This window comes from Macaca nemestrina, unplaced genomic scaffold, assembly GCF_043159975.1.
Source record: "Macaca nemestrina isolate mMacNem1 unplaced genomic scaffold, mMacNem.hap1 Scaffold_658, whole genome shotgun sequence".
In the NCBI taxonomy this organism is placed as follows: Eukaryota; Metazoa; Chordata; class Mammalia; order Primates; family Cercopithecidae; genus Macaca; species Macaca nemestrina.
Genome location: NW_027257822.1, coordinates 1 through 22,242, shown reverse-complemented (window position 1 = coordinate 22,242; position 22,242 = coordinate 1). Strand labels below are relative to the sequence as shown.

The window sequence follows — 22,242 nt, the reverse complement described above, 5'->3', positions numbered from 1 at the left end:
ACAGAAAGACACTGTGAAGCGTGCTCACCCATGGGGGTCTGGGCCATGACATCCGCTAGCCTGTGGGCAGCTCTGCTGCCCCCGCTCTGCGTGGAGGACGAGGAGGTGGTGGACGTGGTGGAGCCGTGGATGGCCTGACTGATCCAGTGCTCCACTTTGATGCTGCCCTGGCTGGAGGTCGGGGCGCCCTGGGAGTCCACCTGCACTGAGCCTTCATCTTCTGAGCCATAAGAGGTATCTGTGTAAGAAGAAAGGCAATTTGCTATATGTTGCAGCAAAAACAGGCACTACAATCTCAGTCCCTCCAACACAGATTTACTTCACGCAAGTCTGAACAGTTGTTTAATGACTTTTTGCCGTAGACACTCTTGAGAATTTAAACCACTTTTCAGATAATGAACCATTTATTTTAGCATAATGAATTTTGCTTCCAAAGCACCTTATACAAACATGCTATAAGATGTTTGATACTGTCATCTCAAAGATGCACTGACACATTTCCTCTACACAGCAGTTTGGGAAGAAACCAAGTGTTTTCTTGTGTCAGTCAGAAAGTGAGAGGGCAAGGGGAGGCGGAGGGCCTGTGCAGCTCTCAGGAGTCTCAGTGTGACTATGTTTAGCCCCGGTTAGTCCTGAGATGCTCTTCTGGGCTCTGATTTATTTCTACGTTGGTGTGTGTGTTAGATACCCTTGCAGGTGATTTTTGCATCTGTGTGTTAGTTACCCATAGAGCTGATTTGTTTCTACATCGGTGTGTTAGATACCCATGCAGGTGATTTCTGCGTCTGTGTGTTAGTTACCCATACAACTGATTTCTTTCTATGTCAGTGTGTTAGATACCCATGCAGCTGATTTATTTCTACATCGGTGTGTTCGATACCCATGCAGCTCTCTAAGGATCAAGACGCTGATGATGGTAACAGGAGGGAAAGCAGAATGTGCCTCACATAGAGCGGCCCCTCCACCTCCCCGCTTTCCTCTGGGGCACACAACAAACCCTCATGTTACATTTTGCACTCAAATCTATTCACCTTTACACTATTCGTTTCTTATACATTGTCATTATTGATTTTTCTATCTGTACAAATTGGATATCTTGGATTATGAGAAAATACATCCCTTTTTTCACTATAATTCGCGAGAACATTTTTCATTTAATAACTTTTCATGCAGCACCAAGGTTTTTGGGAATAAATTGCTGCTGTATTTGTTAAACTTCAACGTAAGAATGACACTCAGAATCCTACCTACAAGTGAGTGATGGGAGGCGCTGGCTCAGGTGAGCAGCTCCAGATCATTGGGTGAGAGAAGGAGTCACAGCAAATAATCTTAAGACACTGGTTTGCTTCTTAAAAGACAGTAAGGGCAAACAATATTCACACTTATTACCACTGTCACATGACTTACGCTGTTTGGGAATTTTTTAAAAAGTTTACTTGTTAGACAAGCAATAATATTAGGAGCCTGAAAATTCTCTATCATCTTGCTTTTTTTTCTTTTGAGACAGAGTCTTGCTCTGTTGCCCAGGGTGGGGTGCAGTGGTGTCATCTCTGCTCACAGTAACCTGTCACTCCCCGGCTCAAGTGATTCTCTTGCCTCAGCCTCCCAAGTAGCTGAGATTATAGGCAAGTGCCACCATGCCTGGCTCATTCTTGTATTTTTAGCAGAAACGGGGTTTCACCATATTGGCCAGGCTGGTCTCGATCTCCTGACCTCGTGACCTCATGATCTGCCTGCCTTGGCCTCCCAAAGTGCTGGGATTACAGGCATGAGCCACTGCGCCTGGCCGACCCTGCCTTTTAAGAAAACTTACACAATTTATATAAAAGTAAAAGTAAAACTGACACAGCCTTGAGACTTTTGAGAAAGGTACACAACCAGGTGTCCATTTGGAGCACAACCATCTCCCCAGAACGTCTTCTCAAAACCCTTTCCAATCTTTCATTCCTCACTCCCACCTACCTTTTCCAAGAAACCTGCAGAATAATGTGATATAGACACTCGACAGAATAGCAGCAAACCAAGCAAGCAGCATATGAAATGGATGATACAGCATGACCAGTGGTGACTAGAATTACACACCATGGGGACAGGAAGTCAGGTTGATTTAACATTCAAAACTGAATTAATGTCATACGCGGTAAAGAATTACGGAGTAGAACCGCGTGTTAATCTTAGGAGACATAGAAAAGTACTGACAAATTCAAGAGAACGAAACTCAACAAACCATGAATAGAAGGCAATTTCCTCAACCTGTTAAAGTACATTCCTGAAAAGCCACAGCTAACATTGTATTTAATGGTAAACAATAGAATGCGTTTTCCCTAAGATGGAGAACAAGACAAAGATGTCCCCTCTTGCCACTTTTATTCAACATTATCTGGCAGGTTCTAGCTGGTGAAATAAATTAACAAGTTTAGTAATAAAGACATCCAGATTAGAAAGGAATAAAAGTGTCTTTATTCATAGATGACCTGACTTTGGCATGTAGAAAATGGCAAGAAGTACACCAAAAATTACTAAAACAAAGTTTGATGGGATCATAGGACACAAGATAAAGATATACATATACTAGCAATAAAAAACCTGAAAATAAAATTAAGAAAATCGTTCCATTCACAATAGCATCAAAAGCAGAAGACATTCAGCTGAACTTCTAACAAAAAGGTGCAAAATGTGTACAATGACAACTATAAAACATTACGGAGAGACATTAAAGATCCAAATAAATGGAAACTAAATAAATGGAGGCAGATTCATGATCGTGAATTCGAAAACGCAGCATTATCAAGACAATTCTTCCAAAACTGTTCCATTAATTCAAGGCACTGCCTAATAAAATCCCAGAAGGCTGTGTGTGAAATGGAAAGCTTATTCTCAATTTTATCTGGAAATACAAAGGACCTACAATAGCCAAAATAAATTTGAAAAAGGGAAACAATGTTGGAAGACTTCACTATCTGATTTCAAAACTTTACATAAAGTCATAGTTATTAAGGCAGTGGTATTCGCACAAAAATAGATGTATACATCAAAGGAACAGAATTAAACTCAGAAATAAAGCCTTATATTTATGATTAATTTATTTTTGACAAAGGTCTCAAGACAATTCAGTAAAAGAAAGGTAGTTTGTTTTTTCAACAAATGTTGCAGTGGCAACTGGGTACCCACACACCAAAAAGAAAAACCGTGGGGGAAAGAATCCCCCAAACCAAACGAAAACAAAAATCCGACTTAGATCTTTACTGCACACACAAAAATTAACTCCAAATGGATCACAGACCTAAATGAAAGAACAGTAAGACCATGACACTTCTAAAACTCCCAAAGACACAACCCATGAAAATTAGTGAAATGGACTTCATTAAAATAGAAAACTAGTAAGTTTTAAAAGATGATTATCTCCCTATAACTAATGTAACAAATTACCTTGATCTTAGTGGCTTACAACAAGACAAATCTATTATCCTATTGATGAAGAAGTCAGAAGTGTAAAATCTAAGTGTCAGCAGAACTACGTTCCTTCTGGAGGCTTCAAAGGAGAATCCATTTCTTTACCTTTCCCAACTTTTAGAGGCCACCTGTGTCCCTGACTCATGGCCCCTCTTCATCTTTAAAGTGCATCAATCCAGTCTCCAGTTCTTTTCTCTTTTAAGGACCTTCTTGATTACAGTGGGTCTACCTACTTAAACCAGGATAATGGTCCCATCTCAAGATCTTAAATTAATCAGCTGCAAAATGCCTTTTAACCACTTCAGACAACAGGTTCATAAGTTCTGGGGAATAGGACCTGGGTATCTTGGGGGAAAGGCTTTGTTCTGTCTGCTACATAGTAGTTTGTTCTTTCACTGAGAAACGTTACATCTGTAAAACTCTTATATTCAGATTGCATAAGGCACCTGTAACCCATAAGATGACAACCAACCCATTTACAACATGAGCAAAAAATCTGAACATTTTACCAATATATACAAATGGCTATGAATAGGAATTAGCACATTAAAAGCTAATAAGCACATTAAAAATGCTTAGCATCATTCATTGTTGCAAAGTAAATACACAATGATATACCATTCCACATCAATTAGAATGACAAAAATAAAAATAACAGTAACTATTGGTGGTGATGATGTGGAGAAACTGGGATGAGCATATGCTGCTGGTGGAAATGTGAAATGGTGCAGTTATTTTGTAAATAATTTGGCAGTTTTTAAAAAGCTAAACCTAAACTTACAATAAGACTCAATCATGCTACTTGGCATCCACTTAAGATAAAAGAAATTATATGCATACACAAAGATATGTACATTAATGTCAATGGCAGCTGAATATGGAAACAATGAATAACCAACTGGTAAATGAATAAACAGAATGTGTCATATCTATCAAATAGAATATAAATAAATAATAAGAAATAAACTACTGGTGCATGGTACAGCAAGGACTTCAAAACAGGTAAAGGAGGCATAGAGAAGTGTGTACATTGTATGATTTTATATCATAAAATTATAAGATCATAAAAAAACCAAAAACCATAAAATCAGAGTAAAATATTCTATGATTTTATATTCTAGAAAATTTAGAGTGCACTGTTATGATTTCTAGGGTTCTTTTCCGTAGAGCTAACCTTTCATCTGATATCCTTTGCAATCAGCCAAGTACATTCTTTAGCACGTTTATAGTGTAGTTCTGCTGATAACACATTCTCTCAGCTTTCATATTTGGGAATGTGTTGTTTCACCCCTGTTTATAAAGGAGATTTTCCCTGGATATGAGTTGACAGGCCTTTCTCCTGCTTTTAGTGCTTTAAAAAAATGTCTTTCCATGGTCTTCTGGTCTCCACTGTATCTTCACAGAAGTCACGCGTTTTTGAAATGCTTCTCTGGTATGTAACGTGTCTTTTCCTTCTGAGTCCTTTCAGGATCTCCTCTTAATCTTGGGATTTCAGTACTTTGGCTATCATGAACTCGGATGTGCTTCTTGTTATACTTGTTCTGCTTGGAGTTCACTGAACTTCTCGGGGCCGGACACAGGTGTTTGACATCAATCTGAGAAAATTTTGACTCCTGTTTTCAAAGGTTCTTGCTCTTCTCTTTTCCTTCTTGTATTACAAGTATATTGACGTATCACAGGAGCTTGAGGTTCTGTTGGCTTTCCTTTCATTTTGTTTCTCTGGGCTTCACTTTGGTTAATTCCTTTTCATCTCCCTTCGAGCCCACAGACTTCATCTTCCTTCTCCAACCTGTTAAGCCCATCAGCGCCATTTCATCTCAGTGTCATATTTTCCAGCTTCATAGTGATGTCTCATGTATACCCTATATATGCACAGCGTCTCCTATCATGGACATTGCCTACCAGACTGGTACATTTGTCACAACTGATACTTCTACAGTGAAACATCATTACCACTCCAACTCCATCATTCACATCAGGGTTCATTCTTGGTGTTGTACAATATATGGCTCTGGACAAATGCATAACATGTATCCACTATTACAGTATCATACAGAGATCACATGATACTAAAAACTCTCCTGCTCTGCCTATTCATCCCTGCCTCCCCCTGGCAACAACTGATCTTCTTACAGTCTCCATAGTCTTGCCTTTTCCAGGATGTTGTAAAGCTGGAATCATACAACAACCTTTTCAGATTGCTTCTTTCACTTAGCAATATGCCCTTTAAGTTTCCTCCGTGTCTTTTTATGGATAGCTCATTTATTTTCAGCCTCAAATAATATCCCATTGTCTGGATGTACCACAGCTCACTTATACATTCACCTACTGAGGGGCATTTTGGTTGCTTCCAAGTTTTGACATCTATGAATAAGGCTGCTCTAAATATCTACTTGCAGGCTTTTGTGTGTAGACATAAGTTTTCAACTGCTTTGAGCAAATGCCAAGGAGTGTAATTGCTTTATCATATGGTAAGAGTATAGTTAGTTTTGTAAGAAACCACCAATCTGTCTTCCTAAAGGCTGTTCTATTTTTATTAAGACCCGCCATGAATGAGAGAGAATTCCCACAGCTCCACATCTTCACAGGCTTTGGTGTTGATAGTGTTCTGGATTCTGGTGTAGTGATATCTTACTGTTGCTTTCATCTGCATTTCTCTATGACACGTGATGTGAAGCATCATCTCATACGTCGATTTGCCATCTCTATATCTTCTTAGATGAGGCATCTGTTAGTCTTTGACCCATTAATGTGATGAATTACGTTAATTGGCTTTTCAATGTTAAACCGGCTTTGGATACGTGAAATTCCATGTGGTTTTAGTGCACAATTTTTGCTAGATTTGCTAATATTTTATTGAAGATTACTGCATCTATGTTCATGAGAGATGTTCTGTAGTTTTCTTGTAATATTTTGTTATTAAAATGGTATTTGATATTAAAATGATGCTGGCTCTATAGAATGAGTTAAGAAGTATTCCTCAGCTTCTATGTTCTGAAAGAGATTGTAGATAATTGGTATAATTTCTTCTTAGATATTTGGTAGAATTCACCAGTGAACCCATCTGGGCCTGGCACTTCCTGTTTTGAAAGGTTATTAACCACTGATTCAATTTAACAGATACAGGCCCATACAGATCGTTTCTTCCTGTTCAAATTTTGGCAAATTCTGTCTTTAAAGAAATTGGTTCATTTCATCCACGTTATCAAATTTGTGGCCATAGAGTTATTCATAATTTTTATTATCCTTTTAATGTCCATGGGATCTGTAGTTATGTCCCTTATTTCATTTCTGATATTGGTAATTTATCTGCTGTATTTCTTTTTCTTGTTAGAGGCTTACAGATTTTCTCTCAAAGAACCAGCTTTTGGTTTCATTGATTTTTCTCTACTGATATTCTGTTTTCAATGTATTGATTTCTGCTCTTTCATTATTTGTCTCCTGCTTAGAATTTAATTGGATGTTCTTTTTCTAGTTTTCGAAGGTGGAAGCTGATTGATTTTAGATCTTATTTTTAACGTATGCATTTAAATCTATAAATTTCCCTATAAACATTACTGTCACTGCAGCTCACAAATTTTAACAAGTTTTCATTTTCATTTACTTCAAAAATTCAAAGAAATCTTCAGGTTTCTTCCTTGAACAATGTATTATGTATAAGTGTACTGTTTAATATCCTAATATATTTTCCAGTCGTCCATTATTGATTTCTACTTTACTGTGGTTGAGAACATACTTGTTTGATTCCTATTCTTTTAAATGTGTTAAGGTGTGTTTAATGGACCACAACATGGTATGTCTTGGTGAATGTTGTGTATTCTGCTGCTGTTGGAGGAAATAGTCTATAAACTTCAGTTACATACAGTTGACTGAGGATGCCGATTTCAATTTTGTCCTTACTGCTTTTCTGGCTACTGAATTGGTCCATTTCTGATAAAGGGGTGTTAACGTCTCCAACTATAATAGTGGGTTAATTATTTCTCCTTGAAGTTTATCAGTTTTTACTTTGGAATTCTGATACTTTGTTAGCAAAAGTACATTTAAGGATTGTTACATCTTCTTGGAGTATTGACCTCTTTATTACGTAATAGTCATCTCTGGTAACTTTCCTTGATGTAAAGTCGACTCTGTCTAAAATTAATATCACCACTTCCATTTTTCAAAATGAGTGTTGGCCGGGCACGGTGGCTCATGCCTGTAATCCCAGCACTTTAGAAGGGCAAGGCAGAATGATCACCTGAGGTCAGGAGTTCAAGACCAGCCTGGCCAACACGGTGAAATCCCATCTGTACAAAAATAGAAAAAATAAATAAATTACCCAGGCATGACGACAAATGCCTGTAATCCCAGCTACTCGGGAGGCTGAGGGAGAATCACTTGAACCTGGAAGGCAGAGGTTGCAGTGAGATATCAGGCCATTGCACACCAAAAAATTAGTGTTAACATTTATATCTTTTGCCATCCCTTTACTGTTGATCTATATGTATGTCTTTATATCTAAAGTGGATTTCTTATAGATAATATATAGTTCGGTGCATTTGGACTGACATTGAAAGTAATAATATACAGTTGAATTAACATCTACCATATTTGTTACTATTTTCTATTTGTTGCCCTTGTTCTTTGTTTTTGTCTTTCACTTTTTTTTCCTTGTGGTCTTTATTGAGCATATTCTATGATTTATTTTCTTTCCTTTCTTAGCATATCAGTTACTTTTTTTTTTTTTTTTTTAAGTGGCTGCCTTGGAATTTGCAATATAAATTTACAAGTAACCCAAGTCCACTTTCAAATGACACTACACTGGTTTCTTGATAATGCAAGCACACTATAATAACAAAATAACCCTAATTCCTAATTGCTCTCTCCCATCCCTTGGGTATCACTGCTCTCATTCATTTCACTTATATTTAAGTGTGTGTATATGACATATACATAAGCATATAATACAGTATATTTACCGTCGCTATTATGAATGAACTGTTAAGTTAGATCTGTTAAGAAAAATGAAAGATTTTCTTCTACCTTCACTATTTCTTCTTTAATGCTTTTTGTTTTTCTATTTATTTTTTTAAACAGACAAGGTCTTTCTCTGTTGCCCAGGCTGGAGTGGAGCAGCATCATTATAGCTCACCGCAGCCTTGAACGGGATCCTGGGCTCAAGAAGTGACCCGTCTCAGCCTCTCAAAGTAGCTGGCACTATAGGTGTTGGCCACCACGTTTGGCTTTTTTTTTAATGAGACAGAGTCTCACAACGTTGCCCAGGCTGGTCTCAACTAAGCGGCCTCCAGCTCTACTCCCATCTTTGCCTCCCAGAGTGTTAGGATGACAGCTGTGAGCCCTGTAAACAGACTGTGCTCTTCCTTTCTTTGTGCACAGCTGAGTTACTGACCTCTACTATTTTCTCTAGAGAACTTTGAACATTTTTTGCAAGGCAGGTCTACCGGCAACAAATTTTTCAATTTTTGTAGGAGAAGGTCTTTTCTTTTTCTTCACTTTTGAAAGATAATTTCACAGAGTATAGACTTCTAGGTTAATGGAATTTTTTTCCTCTCAATAGTTTAAATACTTCACTCCACTTCTTGCTTTCATGGTTTTTGAGGGGAAGTTGAAAATAATTCTTATCTTTGATCCTCCATAGGGAAGGAGATTACTCTGGTTTCTTTGCTTTTTAATCTTTGATTCACCATAGTTTCAATATTTTATGCCCAAATAGAGTTTATTTTTGTTTTGTTTTTGTCGTCATCGTTTTTACATTTATCCTTCTTGGTGTTTCTTGAGCTTCCTGGATCTATGGTTTGGTGTCTGGCATTAATCTGAGGAAATTCAGCTATTACTGTTACAAATATTTCTTCTGTTCCTCTTTCTTCCCCCTTGTATTACCGTTATGCATATTTTATGCCTCTGTGGAAGTCCCATAGTGCTTGGATACTCCGTTCTTTTTTGCTTTTCAGCTCTGGAGGTTGGAGTTGGGTATTTCCCTTTCTCCCAGGTCAGAAGGCTCTGATAAAATCCCACCAGGTTAGTCTCCACTTAACTAGCTTCTCAGGAAGGTGGACCTAGTGAAGAGTGCACTTGCATATTGAAAAATGATTCCTATTCTCTTTCCCCTGTAGTAAGTATGAGGGGATTTTTCTCTGATGTTTACTTCGAGAACCTGATTGAGCTTCTGATGATACAACTCACAAAAGCATGAGACCCATATGCACAGGCCTCCTGGAGGTTTTAACTCTCAGACGTGGCCACACCTCACCACAGCAATTTGTCAATTCCAGTTCAGGGTTTCCAATCCCAGCGTGGGTTCCTTGGAGCATTGTGCTCCAGTGTATGGTGATTCATCTGCTTTACCTGTCCAGCCAATCTGGGGACAGTGGCTTGCCGGTGACCTCACGTCTCTTGCAGGTTTAAGAAGAGCTGCTGATTTTTCAGTTTGCTCAGCTTTTTACCTGTGAGGAGGGAGTGACAATTCTCAAGATTATCGTGTACAGAACCTGAAATTCCCCAACTGCATTATAGTGAAAAGTGTCTTCCCTTCCTCTGGCTCAAGAATTAAAATATTTTCATTCTCTGACACGTTGTACTCTGATTCCCTAAATATTTATAATTGCAGATTTAAAAACTCAGTTTTCTGCTGTATCAGACATGTAGACTGGCACTTTCCAACAGAATTATGAGAGTCCTGTTATAGAACTTGAAACCTTCCTTGTAGCCTCATATAAATATATAAACAGGTATAATTAATTTTACTGGTATATTTTTAACTCAAAATGCTCATGCTATACTTGCAATAAGAAATACAAATAGGCCGGATGCGGTGGCTCAAGTCTGTAATCCCAGCACTTTGGGAGGCCGAGGCGGGTGGATCACGAGATCGGGAGATCGAGACCATCCTGGCTAACACGGTGAAACCCCGTGCCTACTAAAAATACAAAAAATTAGCCAGGCGTGGCAGCGGGCAGCAACTTGGGAGGCTGAGGCAGGAGAATGGCATGAACCCGGGAGGCGGAGATTGCAGTGAGCCGAGATCACACCACTGCACTCTAGCCTGGGCAACAGAGCTAGACTCCGTCTCAAATTAAAAAAAAAAACAAATACAATATTTTCTATTTTTTATATTAACTGGCATGTCTTTCACGCAGCAAATCCAGTTCAGACCAGGCACACGTCATGTGCTCAGCCGCCGCATGTGGTGAGTGACAGAGACCATCCTGCATGTGTGTGCACTTTTTACTGCCTTTTTCTTGACCACAGATTCTACCCCCCGTTTCTCTGTGTATGCGGTGATTATTTGCTGAATATTACACATTGTGGGTAACTTGTTGAGCACACTCAGGATCCCTAACCTCCCTCTGAAGCTTTCCAGCTCTTGTTTTAGCAGTTAGCACAGGCACGGCTGGGTCATCGTGACATGGGCAGGCTTGGTTGGATTCGCTGTTGGTGTGAATCTGTGGAGAGCTCCCATCCTGCACCCACTTGGGTCTCCCCCTCCTGGACGTGGTAAGATGGCCATGCTCCGCCCACACCTGAGCTCTCTCTGATCTCCCCCTCCCGGACATGGTAGGACGGCCATGCTCCGCCACACCTGAGCTCTCTCTGATCTCCCCCTCCCGGACATGGTAGGATGGCCATGCTCCGCCACACCTGAGCTCTCTCTGATCTCCCCCCCTCCTGGACGTGGTAGGGTGGCCATGCTCCGCCACACCTGAGCTCTCTCCGAGCTCCGCCTTCTGGATGTGGTAGGATGGCCATACTCCGCCCACACCTGAACTCTCGGCACCACGGTCTGCAGGTGTTCTCCAGAGGGCAAGTGTACTGTGGGTGCATCTCATTCATTCTCCTGCCCTCGCCCTCAGGTTCTGGCTGGTACAGCTGTGGTCACAGACTAAAAACAGCCACCTCATTCGTTTTGTGCAGTTTTACAGTTGTTTAGGGCAGATGGGTGATTTGGGTCCCTGTTCTCTCATCATGGCTAGAAGTAGTTTTGGCAAATTATTCTTTTATCTTTACATTCGGAAACTAAAGGAAAGTTTCACCCATAGAATACTAGCGTTGCGACAATCCTAATGAGAGTTTCTCCAGAAACTAGGATCCAGGTCAGCAGCCAGTCATTTCATAGAAGATAAACTTCAAGAACATTCTCTGAAGGGCAATGAAACTGAGTAAGATCTAACCACTGTTACCAACAACCAAGAAAAATAGGTAAGAAAATGCAGCTAAGATTTGGATCAAGTAAGTACGGTAATAAACATGCAAACTATCGCTAAGCACAAATAGGCTGGGAGTAAAAAATTTTTATGACATTGACATTTACGATTTTACAAAACTGCCCCATATGATATATCAAGAGGACTCCTGATGAAAATTTACAAAGGATGCTTTATGGCTTATATAAAACTGTTGGTCAAATCCAAATATTTCACAAAAATAACATTTCAAATAATATTCTTTTATATTTTGCAGACATCTGTACAAGGAGGTTATTCATCACACATGACCCAGTAACATTTGTCAGCGGTTGGATTCAATACGAGAAATAAGCAAATAACCGTAACCGCACTGTTTCTTCCATTTCAAAGTCTTTTCTCTTATACAAAGTGGTCAAGAAAAATGCCCGTTGCCTTACATACTGGTTAGTGCCAAAAATTTGGTTTAAAATATTTCAACCCTTGAAATGTTTTACGTCCATGTTGTTAGTTACACAAAGAACACATACAAATACAATTATTTTGCCATAAGTTTTGGCAAATTATAACCATTAACTAAACAAACAGGAGTAAGCATGTTATTTTTGAGATAGGGTCTTGCTCTGTTGCCCAGGCTGGAGTGCAGTGGCACGATCATGGCTCACTGCACCCTGATCCTCCCACTCCAGCCTCCCGAGCAGCTGGGACCACAGGCACACACCACCATTCCTGGCTGATTTCTGTATGTTTTGCAGGGATGGGCTTTGGAATGTTGCCCAGGCTAGTCTCAAATGCTGGGAACTCAAGCAATCTGCCTGCCTTGGCTTCCCAAACTGCTGAGGTTAGAGGCATGAGCCACCATGCCTGGCCTAATCATTTTTAAAGAGTCTGCATTTATTATCGTTATTTTTTTCTAATTGAGATGGGGGTCTTGCTCTGTTGCCCCGGCTGGAGTGCAGTGGTGCCATCTCAGCTGACAGCAACCTCTGCCTCCCGGGCTCAAGTGATTCTCCCACCTCAGCCTCCCAAGTAGCTGGGACTACAGGTGCACACCACCAGGCTCAGCTAATTTTTTGTACTTTTGGTGAAGACAAGATGTACAAAAGGCATTTCTGTACATTTTGCCATGTTGTCCAGGCTGACCTTGAACCCTTGGGCTCAAGCCATACACCTGCCCTGGGTTCCCAAATTACTGCAGTTATAGGCATGAGCTATCGTGCCCAGTCCTTCATTATGTGCTGTGGCTTAATATTAAAATAAGGAAAGGGAGGAGCCCAAAGGAGCACGTTGGCAGAAAGGGCTCCCTTGTCAACAACTTGCTAGCATGGCATTCACTCCCTTGCCTGGCTGGCACTGCGTTCTTTCGATGAAGAACACGTTATGTGTCAATGAGAAACAGAAACGACATAGGAACACCCTGTCTCTACAAACACTTAAAAATTAGCTGGGTGTGGTGGCGAGCACCTGTGGTCCCAGCTGCTTGAGGTTGAAGTGGGAGGACCGCGTGAGCCCAGGTGGTCACAGCTGCAGTGAGCCAAGAGCTGCCATCATGATGCTGAATTCCAACCTTGGTGACAGAGCAAGACCTTGTCTCAAAACAAAAAGCAACGAAAACCCAAAATGATGCACTCTAAGTTCTGTCCTTTAAATTCCAGTACCTTCATTTGTAAAGGTATGTAAAGGTGAAACTCAGGAGCTGCCTGTAGTAATGTGGACGTACGCTTGACCTCAGCTCTGATCTGAAGCACGTCCTTCTGTCTCACTGCTTGCCAAGACTAAGCTAAATTTCAGAAGTAAAAATACTCCCGAAAATGTTGTACATTTTCAACTATTCGTATTGTACCTTAAGTTTCTTTGGTATTGGAGCAAAAATACTGGGTCATTTAAAGTGATATGTAGCTTCAACGTGGGATGTAAGGTGATTCAGGTCCTTTGAGAAGACAAGCTTGCAACAACGGCATGAATAATGTTGGAATCAAAATCACAGAAACTAAACACCAAATAGCATAGGTTCAATCCGTGTCTCTAACAAGTATCTGGATAACTAAACTTTCTGCTTTACTTGGGTGTGAAGATCATGAAATGTAGTTTATAATTATTTGGGCAGAGAAAATAGAGAATTGGGGTAGTTATGTAAAATTCAAGATTAAAGAAAAGCAGTATTATATAGCAGAAATATAAATTGGCTATTACCTTCAGTAATTTAGATCAGGGGTTGGCAGGTCCCTGCACCAAATCTGGTCTGTTGTTCTTGTAAATAAAGTTTTATTGGTAGACAGTCATACGCACTTGCTGTCACCCATGGCTGAGGGCAGAGTTGAGTGGTTGTGAGAGACCTTATGGCCTGCAGGAACTAAAATACTAGCTGGCACCTTGCAGGCAAACTTTATGACCTGATTCGGGTAGCTGCCTAAACTGTCCAATTCGCTTGTTCTAAAACAATCCAATAATGTAGCACACTTATCTGAAGATTTGAGAATATGCATGCAACAGCCTAATCAGAAGAAAAGTCCAATTCCACCCATAGGGTTACAAACTCTTCCCTTTTCCCTACAAGGAATTAAATGAATAAAACTGTGTGAGATTTTACTGGTATGTATCATATGTATCAATCTTGATGAAAAGTTAAAAATGTGTATTTATACAGATACATAGTGTTACTTTTCATGCACTGTTTTCGGACTTCTGGTTCACAAAATCTGCATTTCTGCACCATGATTTTGAAGGCAAAAACCCAACTTCTGGGCTAGCGGTCAATTCTGAGGCGCCCAGCATGTTCAGGAGGCAGCGTCGGGGAGCGTGTCCCTTACCTGGAGGGGTGTAGGCGTCCATGGAGGTCTACACGACCAGGGACCTGCGTTTGGAAGGCATAGGCACCGCCATCTTCTGCTCTTTGTGTCTGGCCAGAGCCGCCTGGACAGCTTCCGTGTGGACGTCTGAAATGGAGAGAGCTCAGTCACTCAGTGCTCAGCTTAGGTCCCAGAGGCCAAGCTGCACCCTCCTCTCTGTCCCCGCAGCACGGTTCATCCACCTTCTGAAACTCACCAACAGATGGGTGGGTGAGGAAAGAAAATCAGTGTTTACAGTTCCATAAAGACATTAAAATTTATTCACAGACTTTTAATTATTCATTTTATTACTGTAGAATCCATATCCGCAAGCAAACACTGGGTGTAAACTGCACTGAGATTTTTCTTTTTAGGGTGAATGCACCTTGATCTTTGGAGATTCTTTGTAGGTCACACGTTTGAGCCTCCAAATCCTTTCACTGTACCGTTGAGAGGCGTGTGCACGCCTCGCACCCCAACTCACACAGCCACGGTCGCAGCTCAGCTCAACACCGGCCATGGGCCAGGACTGTGTTGGCTATGGTTATGGTTTGGCTGTGTCCCCACCCAAATCTCAACTTGAATTCTACATCCCAGAATCCCCATGTGTCGTGGGAGGGACTTAGGGAGAGGTAACTGAATCACTGGGTCCCGTCTTTCCTGTGCTATTCTCGTGATAGTGAATAAGTCTCATGAGATCTGATGGCTTATCGGGGTTTCCGCTTTTGCTTCTACCTCGTTTTCTCTTGCTGCTGACATGTAAGAAGTGCCTTTCGCCTCCCACCATGATTCTGAGGCCTCCCCAGCCATGCGGAACCGCAACGCCAACTAAATCTTTTTCTTCCCAGTTTCGGGTATGTCTTTATCAGCAGCATGGAAATGGACTAAAACAACCATTAAGACATTTTGTGGCTATTAACCCATTACATTAATTCCACACATTCACTGAATGCCTTCTCTGTAAGTCCTTACGGGTTGGGGTCGCAGTGGTGATAAGGCAGACAGTCTCATGGCATCTCACGCAGGCCACTTCTTAAGGGATGAGACAAGTGATAGATGGGCTAGAGAATTAAAGCAGAGACAGATGCAGCAGCAACTCCAAACTGTGAAGCCAGGGAAGAACCCTCTTAACACAGAATCGGAACAACAGGAATGAAACATACCGGCTGTCAAGACGAGAATCTTCGAGACACAGGCAAAAATCCGCTCAAAGGCCCTAAACTGTCAGTGAGAACGGTGTTAGCAGAATAAAACCACCACCACCAAAAATGGCCAGCGTGAGTGAAGACGAGTTGGGGCAGTTTTCTCTGAAGCTGCGAGAATGATCCCACTGAAAGAGAATCAGACGTGGCTTTCTGGCTTAAAACCCCCAAGCTGCCACCTGAGACAGGACCCAGACCCTCAGCATCACGCCCACAAGCAGCTCATCGCACTGCTTGGTCTTGTCAGCCTTTGTGCACACTTCTCTCCCTAACTAGATAAAGAGCCTGGTCATCTGGCCACTATTTCTAATTCCCAGGTCAAAAACCATTATGTGACTGACTTGGCTCATGGCCGAAAACTGAAGGGATCAATGAGGTGACAGTCCACTCACTTCCACAAATCGCTTTTTGTTTTGCATATTCTCCGTTTTAAACTTTTTGGATGTAATTTCAAAGACACAGAAAATCTGCAAGACCAGCGTAGTGAATTTCCACATAACTTACCAGGCTCAACTTAGGCCCAACTGCTCCTATCTTACATCACTGCTTTCCCCCCTCCCCCATGAATTTTCTAAGTCAAATGAAAATAAATATCAGATACTATATCCTTCCATACCTAAATGTTTCAATGTATTTCCTAAACACAAGGATATGCTCTCACATTCACTTTCCTCAAGATCCGGAAATTTAACTGTCATATACAAAGTTCACTTTCAAATGCTGTCAACTGTCTCCATAATTTTCTTACTTTGTCTTCTTCTACGATCCAATCCAGGATGATGAATTGATTTGTCATGTGATTTTTACCCGTCCAGCATCCAAGTTTCTCAGGTTTTGTGTTTCCTGAAATTGGAAATGTTAAAGAATACAGGTCAGTTATTTCACAGCTTGTCCTTTATTTTGGTATCTTCCGGACTAGACTCAGGAGTATGCATTTTAGCAGGGACACCGCAGAAGTCTGTCTTACGTGACAATGTTAACATCGGCAACTCAGTGAAGGTGGTGCTTAAGTGCCTCCAAAGCAAAGATGCTACTTCTCGCGTTGAAATTAAGATTTGGGAGGAGACACCCTGACACTATGTGCATATTCTGTTTTCCATGAATTCTCCACTACTAGTTTTAGCATCCACTGATTTCCTGTCATTCCTTCTAAATCATTAGATCTTCCATATTCACTGAAAAATAATTTTATCTTTCAGCATTCATTTACATATGTCCATATATACTCACGGAGTCTGGCTTCGTGGGTTATGATTCATAGTTACAATGGTTTGTTCTGTTGCTCAACTGGTCCCAGATTTGACACCGGATTCCCCAGCCCTTAGACCAGGGCTCCTTCTAGTGAAGAACGGAGTTTGGAAGCTAAGAGTGGGCACCGGGTGCTGCTGGGCATTGCCGGCAAGTAGAACACACACACGCATGTACACGCATGTGCACCCACACCCATCCACAGGCACTTCTATCCCTGTCTACATCTGTCGGGAGCCACCAGCTGATACTTGTACCTCCTGCTGCAACCTAATCCCACGTGATCCATTCCAGGCTTTGGCCTTTTCTTATTTCTACCTCTTACCAAGAAAGAAACCTGGCACCTGCAGCACTCAATATAGTCACTGATTTATTAAGCTTATTTGCTTAAGTCTGGAGATACAGAAATGCTTTCAGAATTGCTATCTAATACCACGGTGAAAAATCTATCGAGTTCAGTGCTCATTTGTAATTATTTTTTCATTGTTTTTTTGGAAGGTAGGGAGTACAAAGTATACACAGTGAAATGTTCAGATCTTGAGTACACTTGGCGCATTTCGATAAATGGAAATCTATTACCCTAATCAAATCTTTTGCATCAAAGTTCCCACAAGTCCCCTCCCAGTCAATCCCAGCCCTCAAGAGACAGCCACTGTTCATTCTCGAGGAGTGTTCTTGGCGCTCTTCCGTCACCCGAGACTCGCATAGATTCTCCGTTGTCACATGGACTCCACGGCGTGGTGTTCACTCTCTGCTCAGTTCAAGGCTCCTGGAACTCATCCCCGTTGTCTGTTTTGGTTTCAGCATTTTGTACGTTTTTCCTGCTGGGAACTAGGACAATGTATGAATATATCAGAATTTGCTCATGTTTCTCCAGATGAGAGAGATTTATGTTGTTTCCAGTTCTTGGCTATGACAATTTACTCTGGAGATAATGTGCATTCTTTTACAAGGACACACATTTTCTGCTCTCCTTGGTGAACGTCTACAGCATACCTGCTGAGCCATATGGTAAGTGTACACATTTTAAAGAAACTGCCACATTTGCTGAAGTGGCTGTGCCATTTTAAGTCTCCATCAGTCTGAGATCCAGTCTGTCATATCTTCACCAGCACCTGCTACTGTCCTCCCTTCTCCACTCTTGTGAAGGGGAACCTCGCGGGTTTAAGTTGTACTTACCCAATGACTCCCTGGTGAGCACCTCTCATGGGCCACTGGGCATCTGTATACATCTGTTGCGAAGAGTCCATCTTGCATGCTTGCAAAATTCACACCATTTCTGGTTGTTTGTACATTTCCTAAAATGTTCTAAATAAGGCCCTGTGTCTTCTGTACATCAAGCATCTCCCCCTGCTTCCAAGTCTTTATGCCTTTTAGTTCTCCTAACTAACTTCACGGACGAGGGCCCCAGTGTGCACCATGCGAACCTGAAGCACGGAGAATGGCCATGCTCCCGACACCCCTGACTGTGGGCAGAGCTCCCCGGCTGCCACCACCGAGGAGGGGGGTCAGCTCTTGTTTTTCAGGAGTGGCCTTTATCAAACGGAGAAAGTTCCCTTCTGTTCCTGATGTGATAGGAAATTCGTATAAGGACTATTAAATTTCAACAGATGTTTTCCAGTGTCTACCGGGAGGATAAAATGGGTTTTCTGCTTTATTTTTTGTTAATATGGTGAATTACATTGATTTTTGAATGATGAGCCAAATGTGCAATGCAAAACTACAGATCATGAGAACAAACTCTAAGTGTTCATGGTATTCTTATCCCTTTTACATATTTCTGGGTTTGATTTAGTAAGAATTTGTTCAAAGCTTTGGCATCTGTATGTCAACAAGAGTGAAAGGCGTGAGATTTTGCCTCACATGCAAACTAACAAAGGGGGCCAGCACCACCCCAATGCACTGAAAGAGCCAGGACATTTCCAGGCCAGAAACAAAGGGCTTGTCACACACAGTGGGGCAGCAGGACCCACTCACCCCTGTCGATATTCAGGATCACACAGTGGGGCAGCAGGACCCACTCGCCCCGGTCAATACTCAGCAACGTCCTGTATCCCTGTACAACGACAAGATGTTATTTAGGCAAAACAAAATTAACGATCATGTCAAGAACTGCTTACATTTTTCTCTTCTGAGAAAATTTGTTTTTAGCAACCATGGCTCTCAAGGCACTCACTTGCACATTATACATAATACTGCTTGTGGCCAAAGTCATGGTACCTTCCTATTCTTATTTACCAAGAGTTCTGAAAGGTGAGTATTTTAAAGAGAAAAGAGGTATGTGGCTTACCCCAGGCTAAGGAGTGAGTTAGCTGGACAATTCTTGTGAAATATGTGCTTTTTCTAATTAGAAAATCTGAGAACAAGGTATCAGTGTGAGTCTGTTATCTCCATGAAGGAGTGAAATGGATGCTGGGAAATTGAAGGAGCTTCAGAACGGGAATCTCACAACCTCAAATGGGGAGACCAGCAATTGGGAAAGCAGTCACTCTGATTCATGGAGTTTTCGGAGATTCACGTCCACTCCGTCCTGCATTTGAGCGACTTTTCTTCTTGTGATGTGGACCCGATAGAAGAGAGGTCCCACGTAGACATTCGGCATTTGTGAGGGTCTGGCACCGTGACTCACTTCTACAGATTTAACATGTTTGTGTATAAATTACAATGGCTCAACTCTATAAAAACTGATAGCAGTTATGGATCAATTCCCTCATTTCTCACTTGGGCCACACTTCCTGTTTCTGCAAGAACATATCGCTTGGCTAGAAGGCACGATGTTGACATTGAAAGGAAAAAGGACCTTGTATAAAAATGATGTAGAGAATTCTTCTCAAAGGCCACTGGGACACACACTGTGTTGGTGACCAGCTGTCTACCGGCGCGGCAGCGAGAGAGACAGAGCTGCACGCGTGAGCAGTCACAGCTCCCGTGACCCACACCAAGACCCCCAGGGTGATGAAAGGCCAACCAGCAGCCTTGGAACGTACACTTCCTTCCCAAAATAGCTTCCCGAGAAACAACAAACAGTGATAATTGCAGGCATTTCTATGACTGGGAAGCAAGAAACCCTCCCAGTCCTGTTCCTTCTACACCACATCCAGAACAGGCGTACACCCGGTGTAGAAAGCTCCCAAGGCCTGAACAGATCATTCGATTCTAATTCAGACTGACCTAATCTCTGCAGTGCAGTCCTACAAACAGACTTTCCAAAAGTTACCAAACCACTACCTCAAACCTCATGCTTTCTCTGCTTCGAAAGAGGACATGCGGCTCGGTTTATACAGCCACCAGCACACACACAGGGTATTATCTTATTGCCCTTCAGTGCCAAGAAGAATCCTGTGGTCTCTCACAGTAAAAACAAAACCACAGCCACCACAACCCAGCTTTTCAAGTTGCAGGGAGTTTTACAGCCTCTTTCTATGTCGTCTTCCTTTTTGCCCCAAACTGGATATTCTTTTTACTTTCTCCTTATTTCCTGAATATAATTTGATCAATATAATCAAAGTGCTTGTGTTAGAAGCAACTTTACTTAAAAAGAATTCAAAGAACTACATCAAAATATTAAGAGTAGCCATTTCAGGGTGACAAGAGAACAATATATTGTTTTTGTTCATTATTTCCAACATTTGCGAAGTTTTTTGCCTTGAGTGTAGTCACTTTTGCAATCAGAGGTTACAGTGCTTGATGGAATGAGGCCATGAAGCGCACACACCACCGAGTTTCTAACACAGAGCAATCTGTGAGGAAGGATGGAGACACAGGAAAGGTTCATTTTAAAGCAATGCAAGTGTTTTTTTCATAAAGGCAAAAGACGTTTTTTAAAGTGTTTGTATCATACACAAGTCTGCTAAATTTGGTCAAAAAACAGAGAAAACAGTAACAGAAGAACACTTTAGCCCACAAGGAGACCAGCACACCCAGCTCGAGACCACTCCAGATGAGGCGTGGAGAGTGGTTTCCTCACAGCTGACCCACAGGATCGGGTAACACAAGCAGAAGGGAAACATGGGGACCACAGAGACATCAGACTGTGGACTTCATAGCAAGAGACAGCAACACAAACTAGCGGAGTAATTAAAAACTATGGTAAAAAGAGGTCCACATTCTATTTTAACCTGAAATCAGTGGCACGGGGACCACCACACCACCCTGCAGTTGCCTCCTCCCTCCCCCACACACAGCAGCCTCCTGGGACAACATCCTACTTCCAACTTGCAGTTGCCTCCCGTCCCACCCCCCCACAGTGGCCCCCTACGACAACATCGTACTTCCACCCTGCAGCTGCCTCCCATCCCCAACACACAGCAGCCTCCTGGGACAACCTCCTACTTGCCGGCCACAGCCTGGAGCCCCCAAAGCATGGAGGGGCTTAGCGAGCCACACAACATTCCCCCTTCACACCTGGGAAGTCAGCCCCTCACTGAAGTGGGTCCTGCGCCCACCAGCTGTGCACGATCAGAGGTGTGAGGTTATGGACCTGGTCACCAACTGTGCAGAGAGGCGTGAGGTCATGGACCTAGTCGCCCGTTGTGCACGATCAGAGGTGTGCAAGGTTCCAGACCTGGTCACCTGCTATGCACAATCAGAGGTGTGAGGTGATGGACCCGGTCACCCGCTGGGTATGAATAGAGGTGTGGGTGGTTAGTGACCTGGTCACCAGCTCTGCACAATCAGAGCCATGTGAAGTTACAGACCTGGTCACCAGCTGCACCCAATCAGAAGCTTTTGAGGTTAGGGACCTGGTCACCTGCTGTGCACAGAAGTGTGAGGTTATGGACCTCATCACCCGCTGTGCATGATCAGAGGTGGGCCAGGTTAGGGACCATGTGCGTGGTGATGGACCTGATCAGCAGCCAAGACACCTGACGTTTCCAGTGTCATCCCGGCTTCTTTCAAAACTGGAAAAGTCTTCAGATATTTCCCAAAAGCTTGTCCATCTTTGAAAACGATATGCGTGTGCACAGGTGATACCGATGACTGAAGATTGAAGTTTAGAGCATTCCAGCCCCATGCCCATGTCCCATCCCATCTGCGAAAACTTGAGCACAAACATCTCCCTCTCTGAAGCTCCCTGAACCCTGTGGCAGGCCTGAGACTCAGGTCCAGTGTCCTGTCAGTTACACTGAACAAAATGTAATTCAACACTGGCCATGGGCCCTGTGCTTTAAAAACCACATATAAATCTCCCAAAGAACTACAATCTATGAAAGCTTTCATGGCTAGTATTTTAGGAAGACTGATCAGTCTTGACCTAAATCAAAGCCGACACTGCCCAAATTCACTCTAACCCCAGCTTCGTGCACAGGCAGCCATCGCCTGGCCGTCAGG

The 22,242-nt window shown here is 42.2% G+C and overlaps 1 protein-coding gene across 1 annotated transcript; it reads right to left on the bottom strand.

Moving 5' to 3' along the window:
• Positions 1–12: 12 nt before the first annotated feature.
• On the bottom strand, positions 13–21,107 carry LOC139361587 (disco-interacting protein 2 homolog C-like; the record flags this gene model as incomplete). The annotated part of the gene is made up of 2 exons (XM_071090187.1): positions 14,444–21,107; positions 13–238 (listed from the first exon to the last, which is right to left on the bottom strand). Coding segments are annotated over exons 1-2 (248 nt in total), but the record flags the coding sequence as incomplete, so codon positions are not given.
• Positions 21,108–22,242: the final 1,135 nt, after the last annotated feature.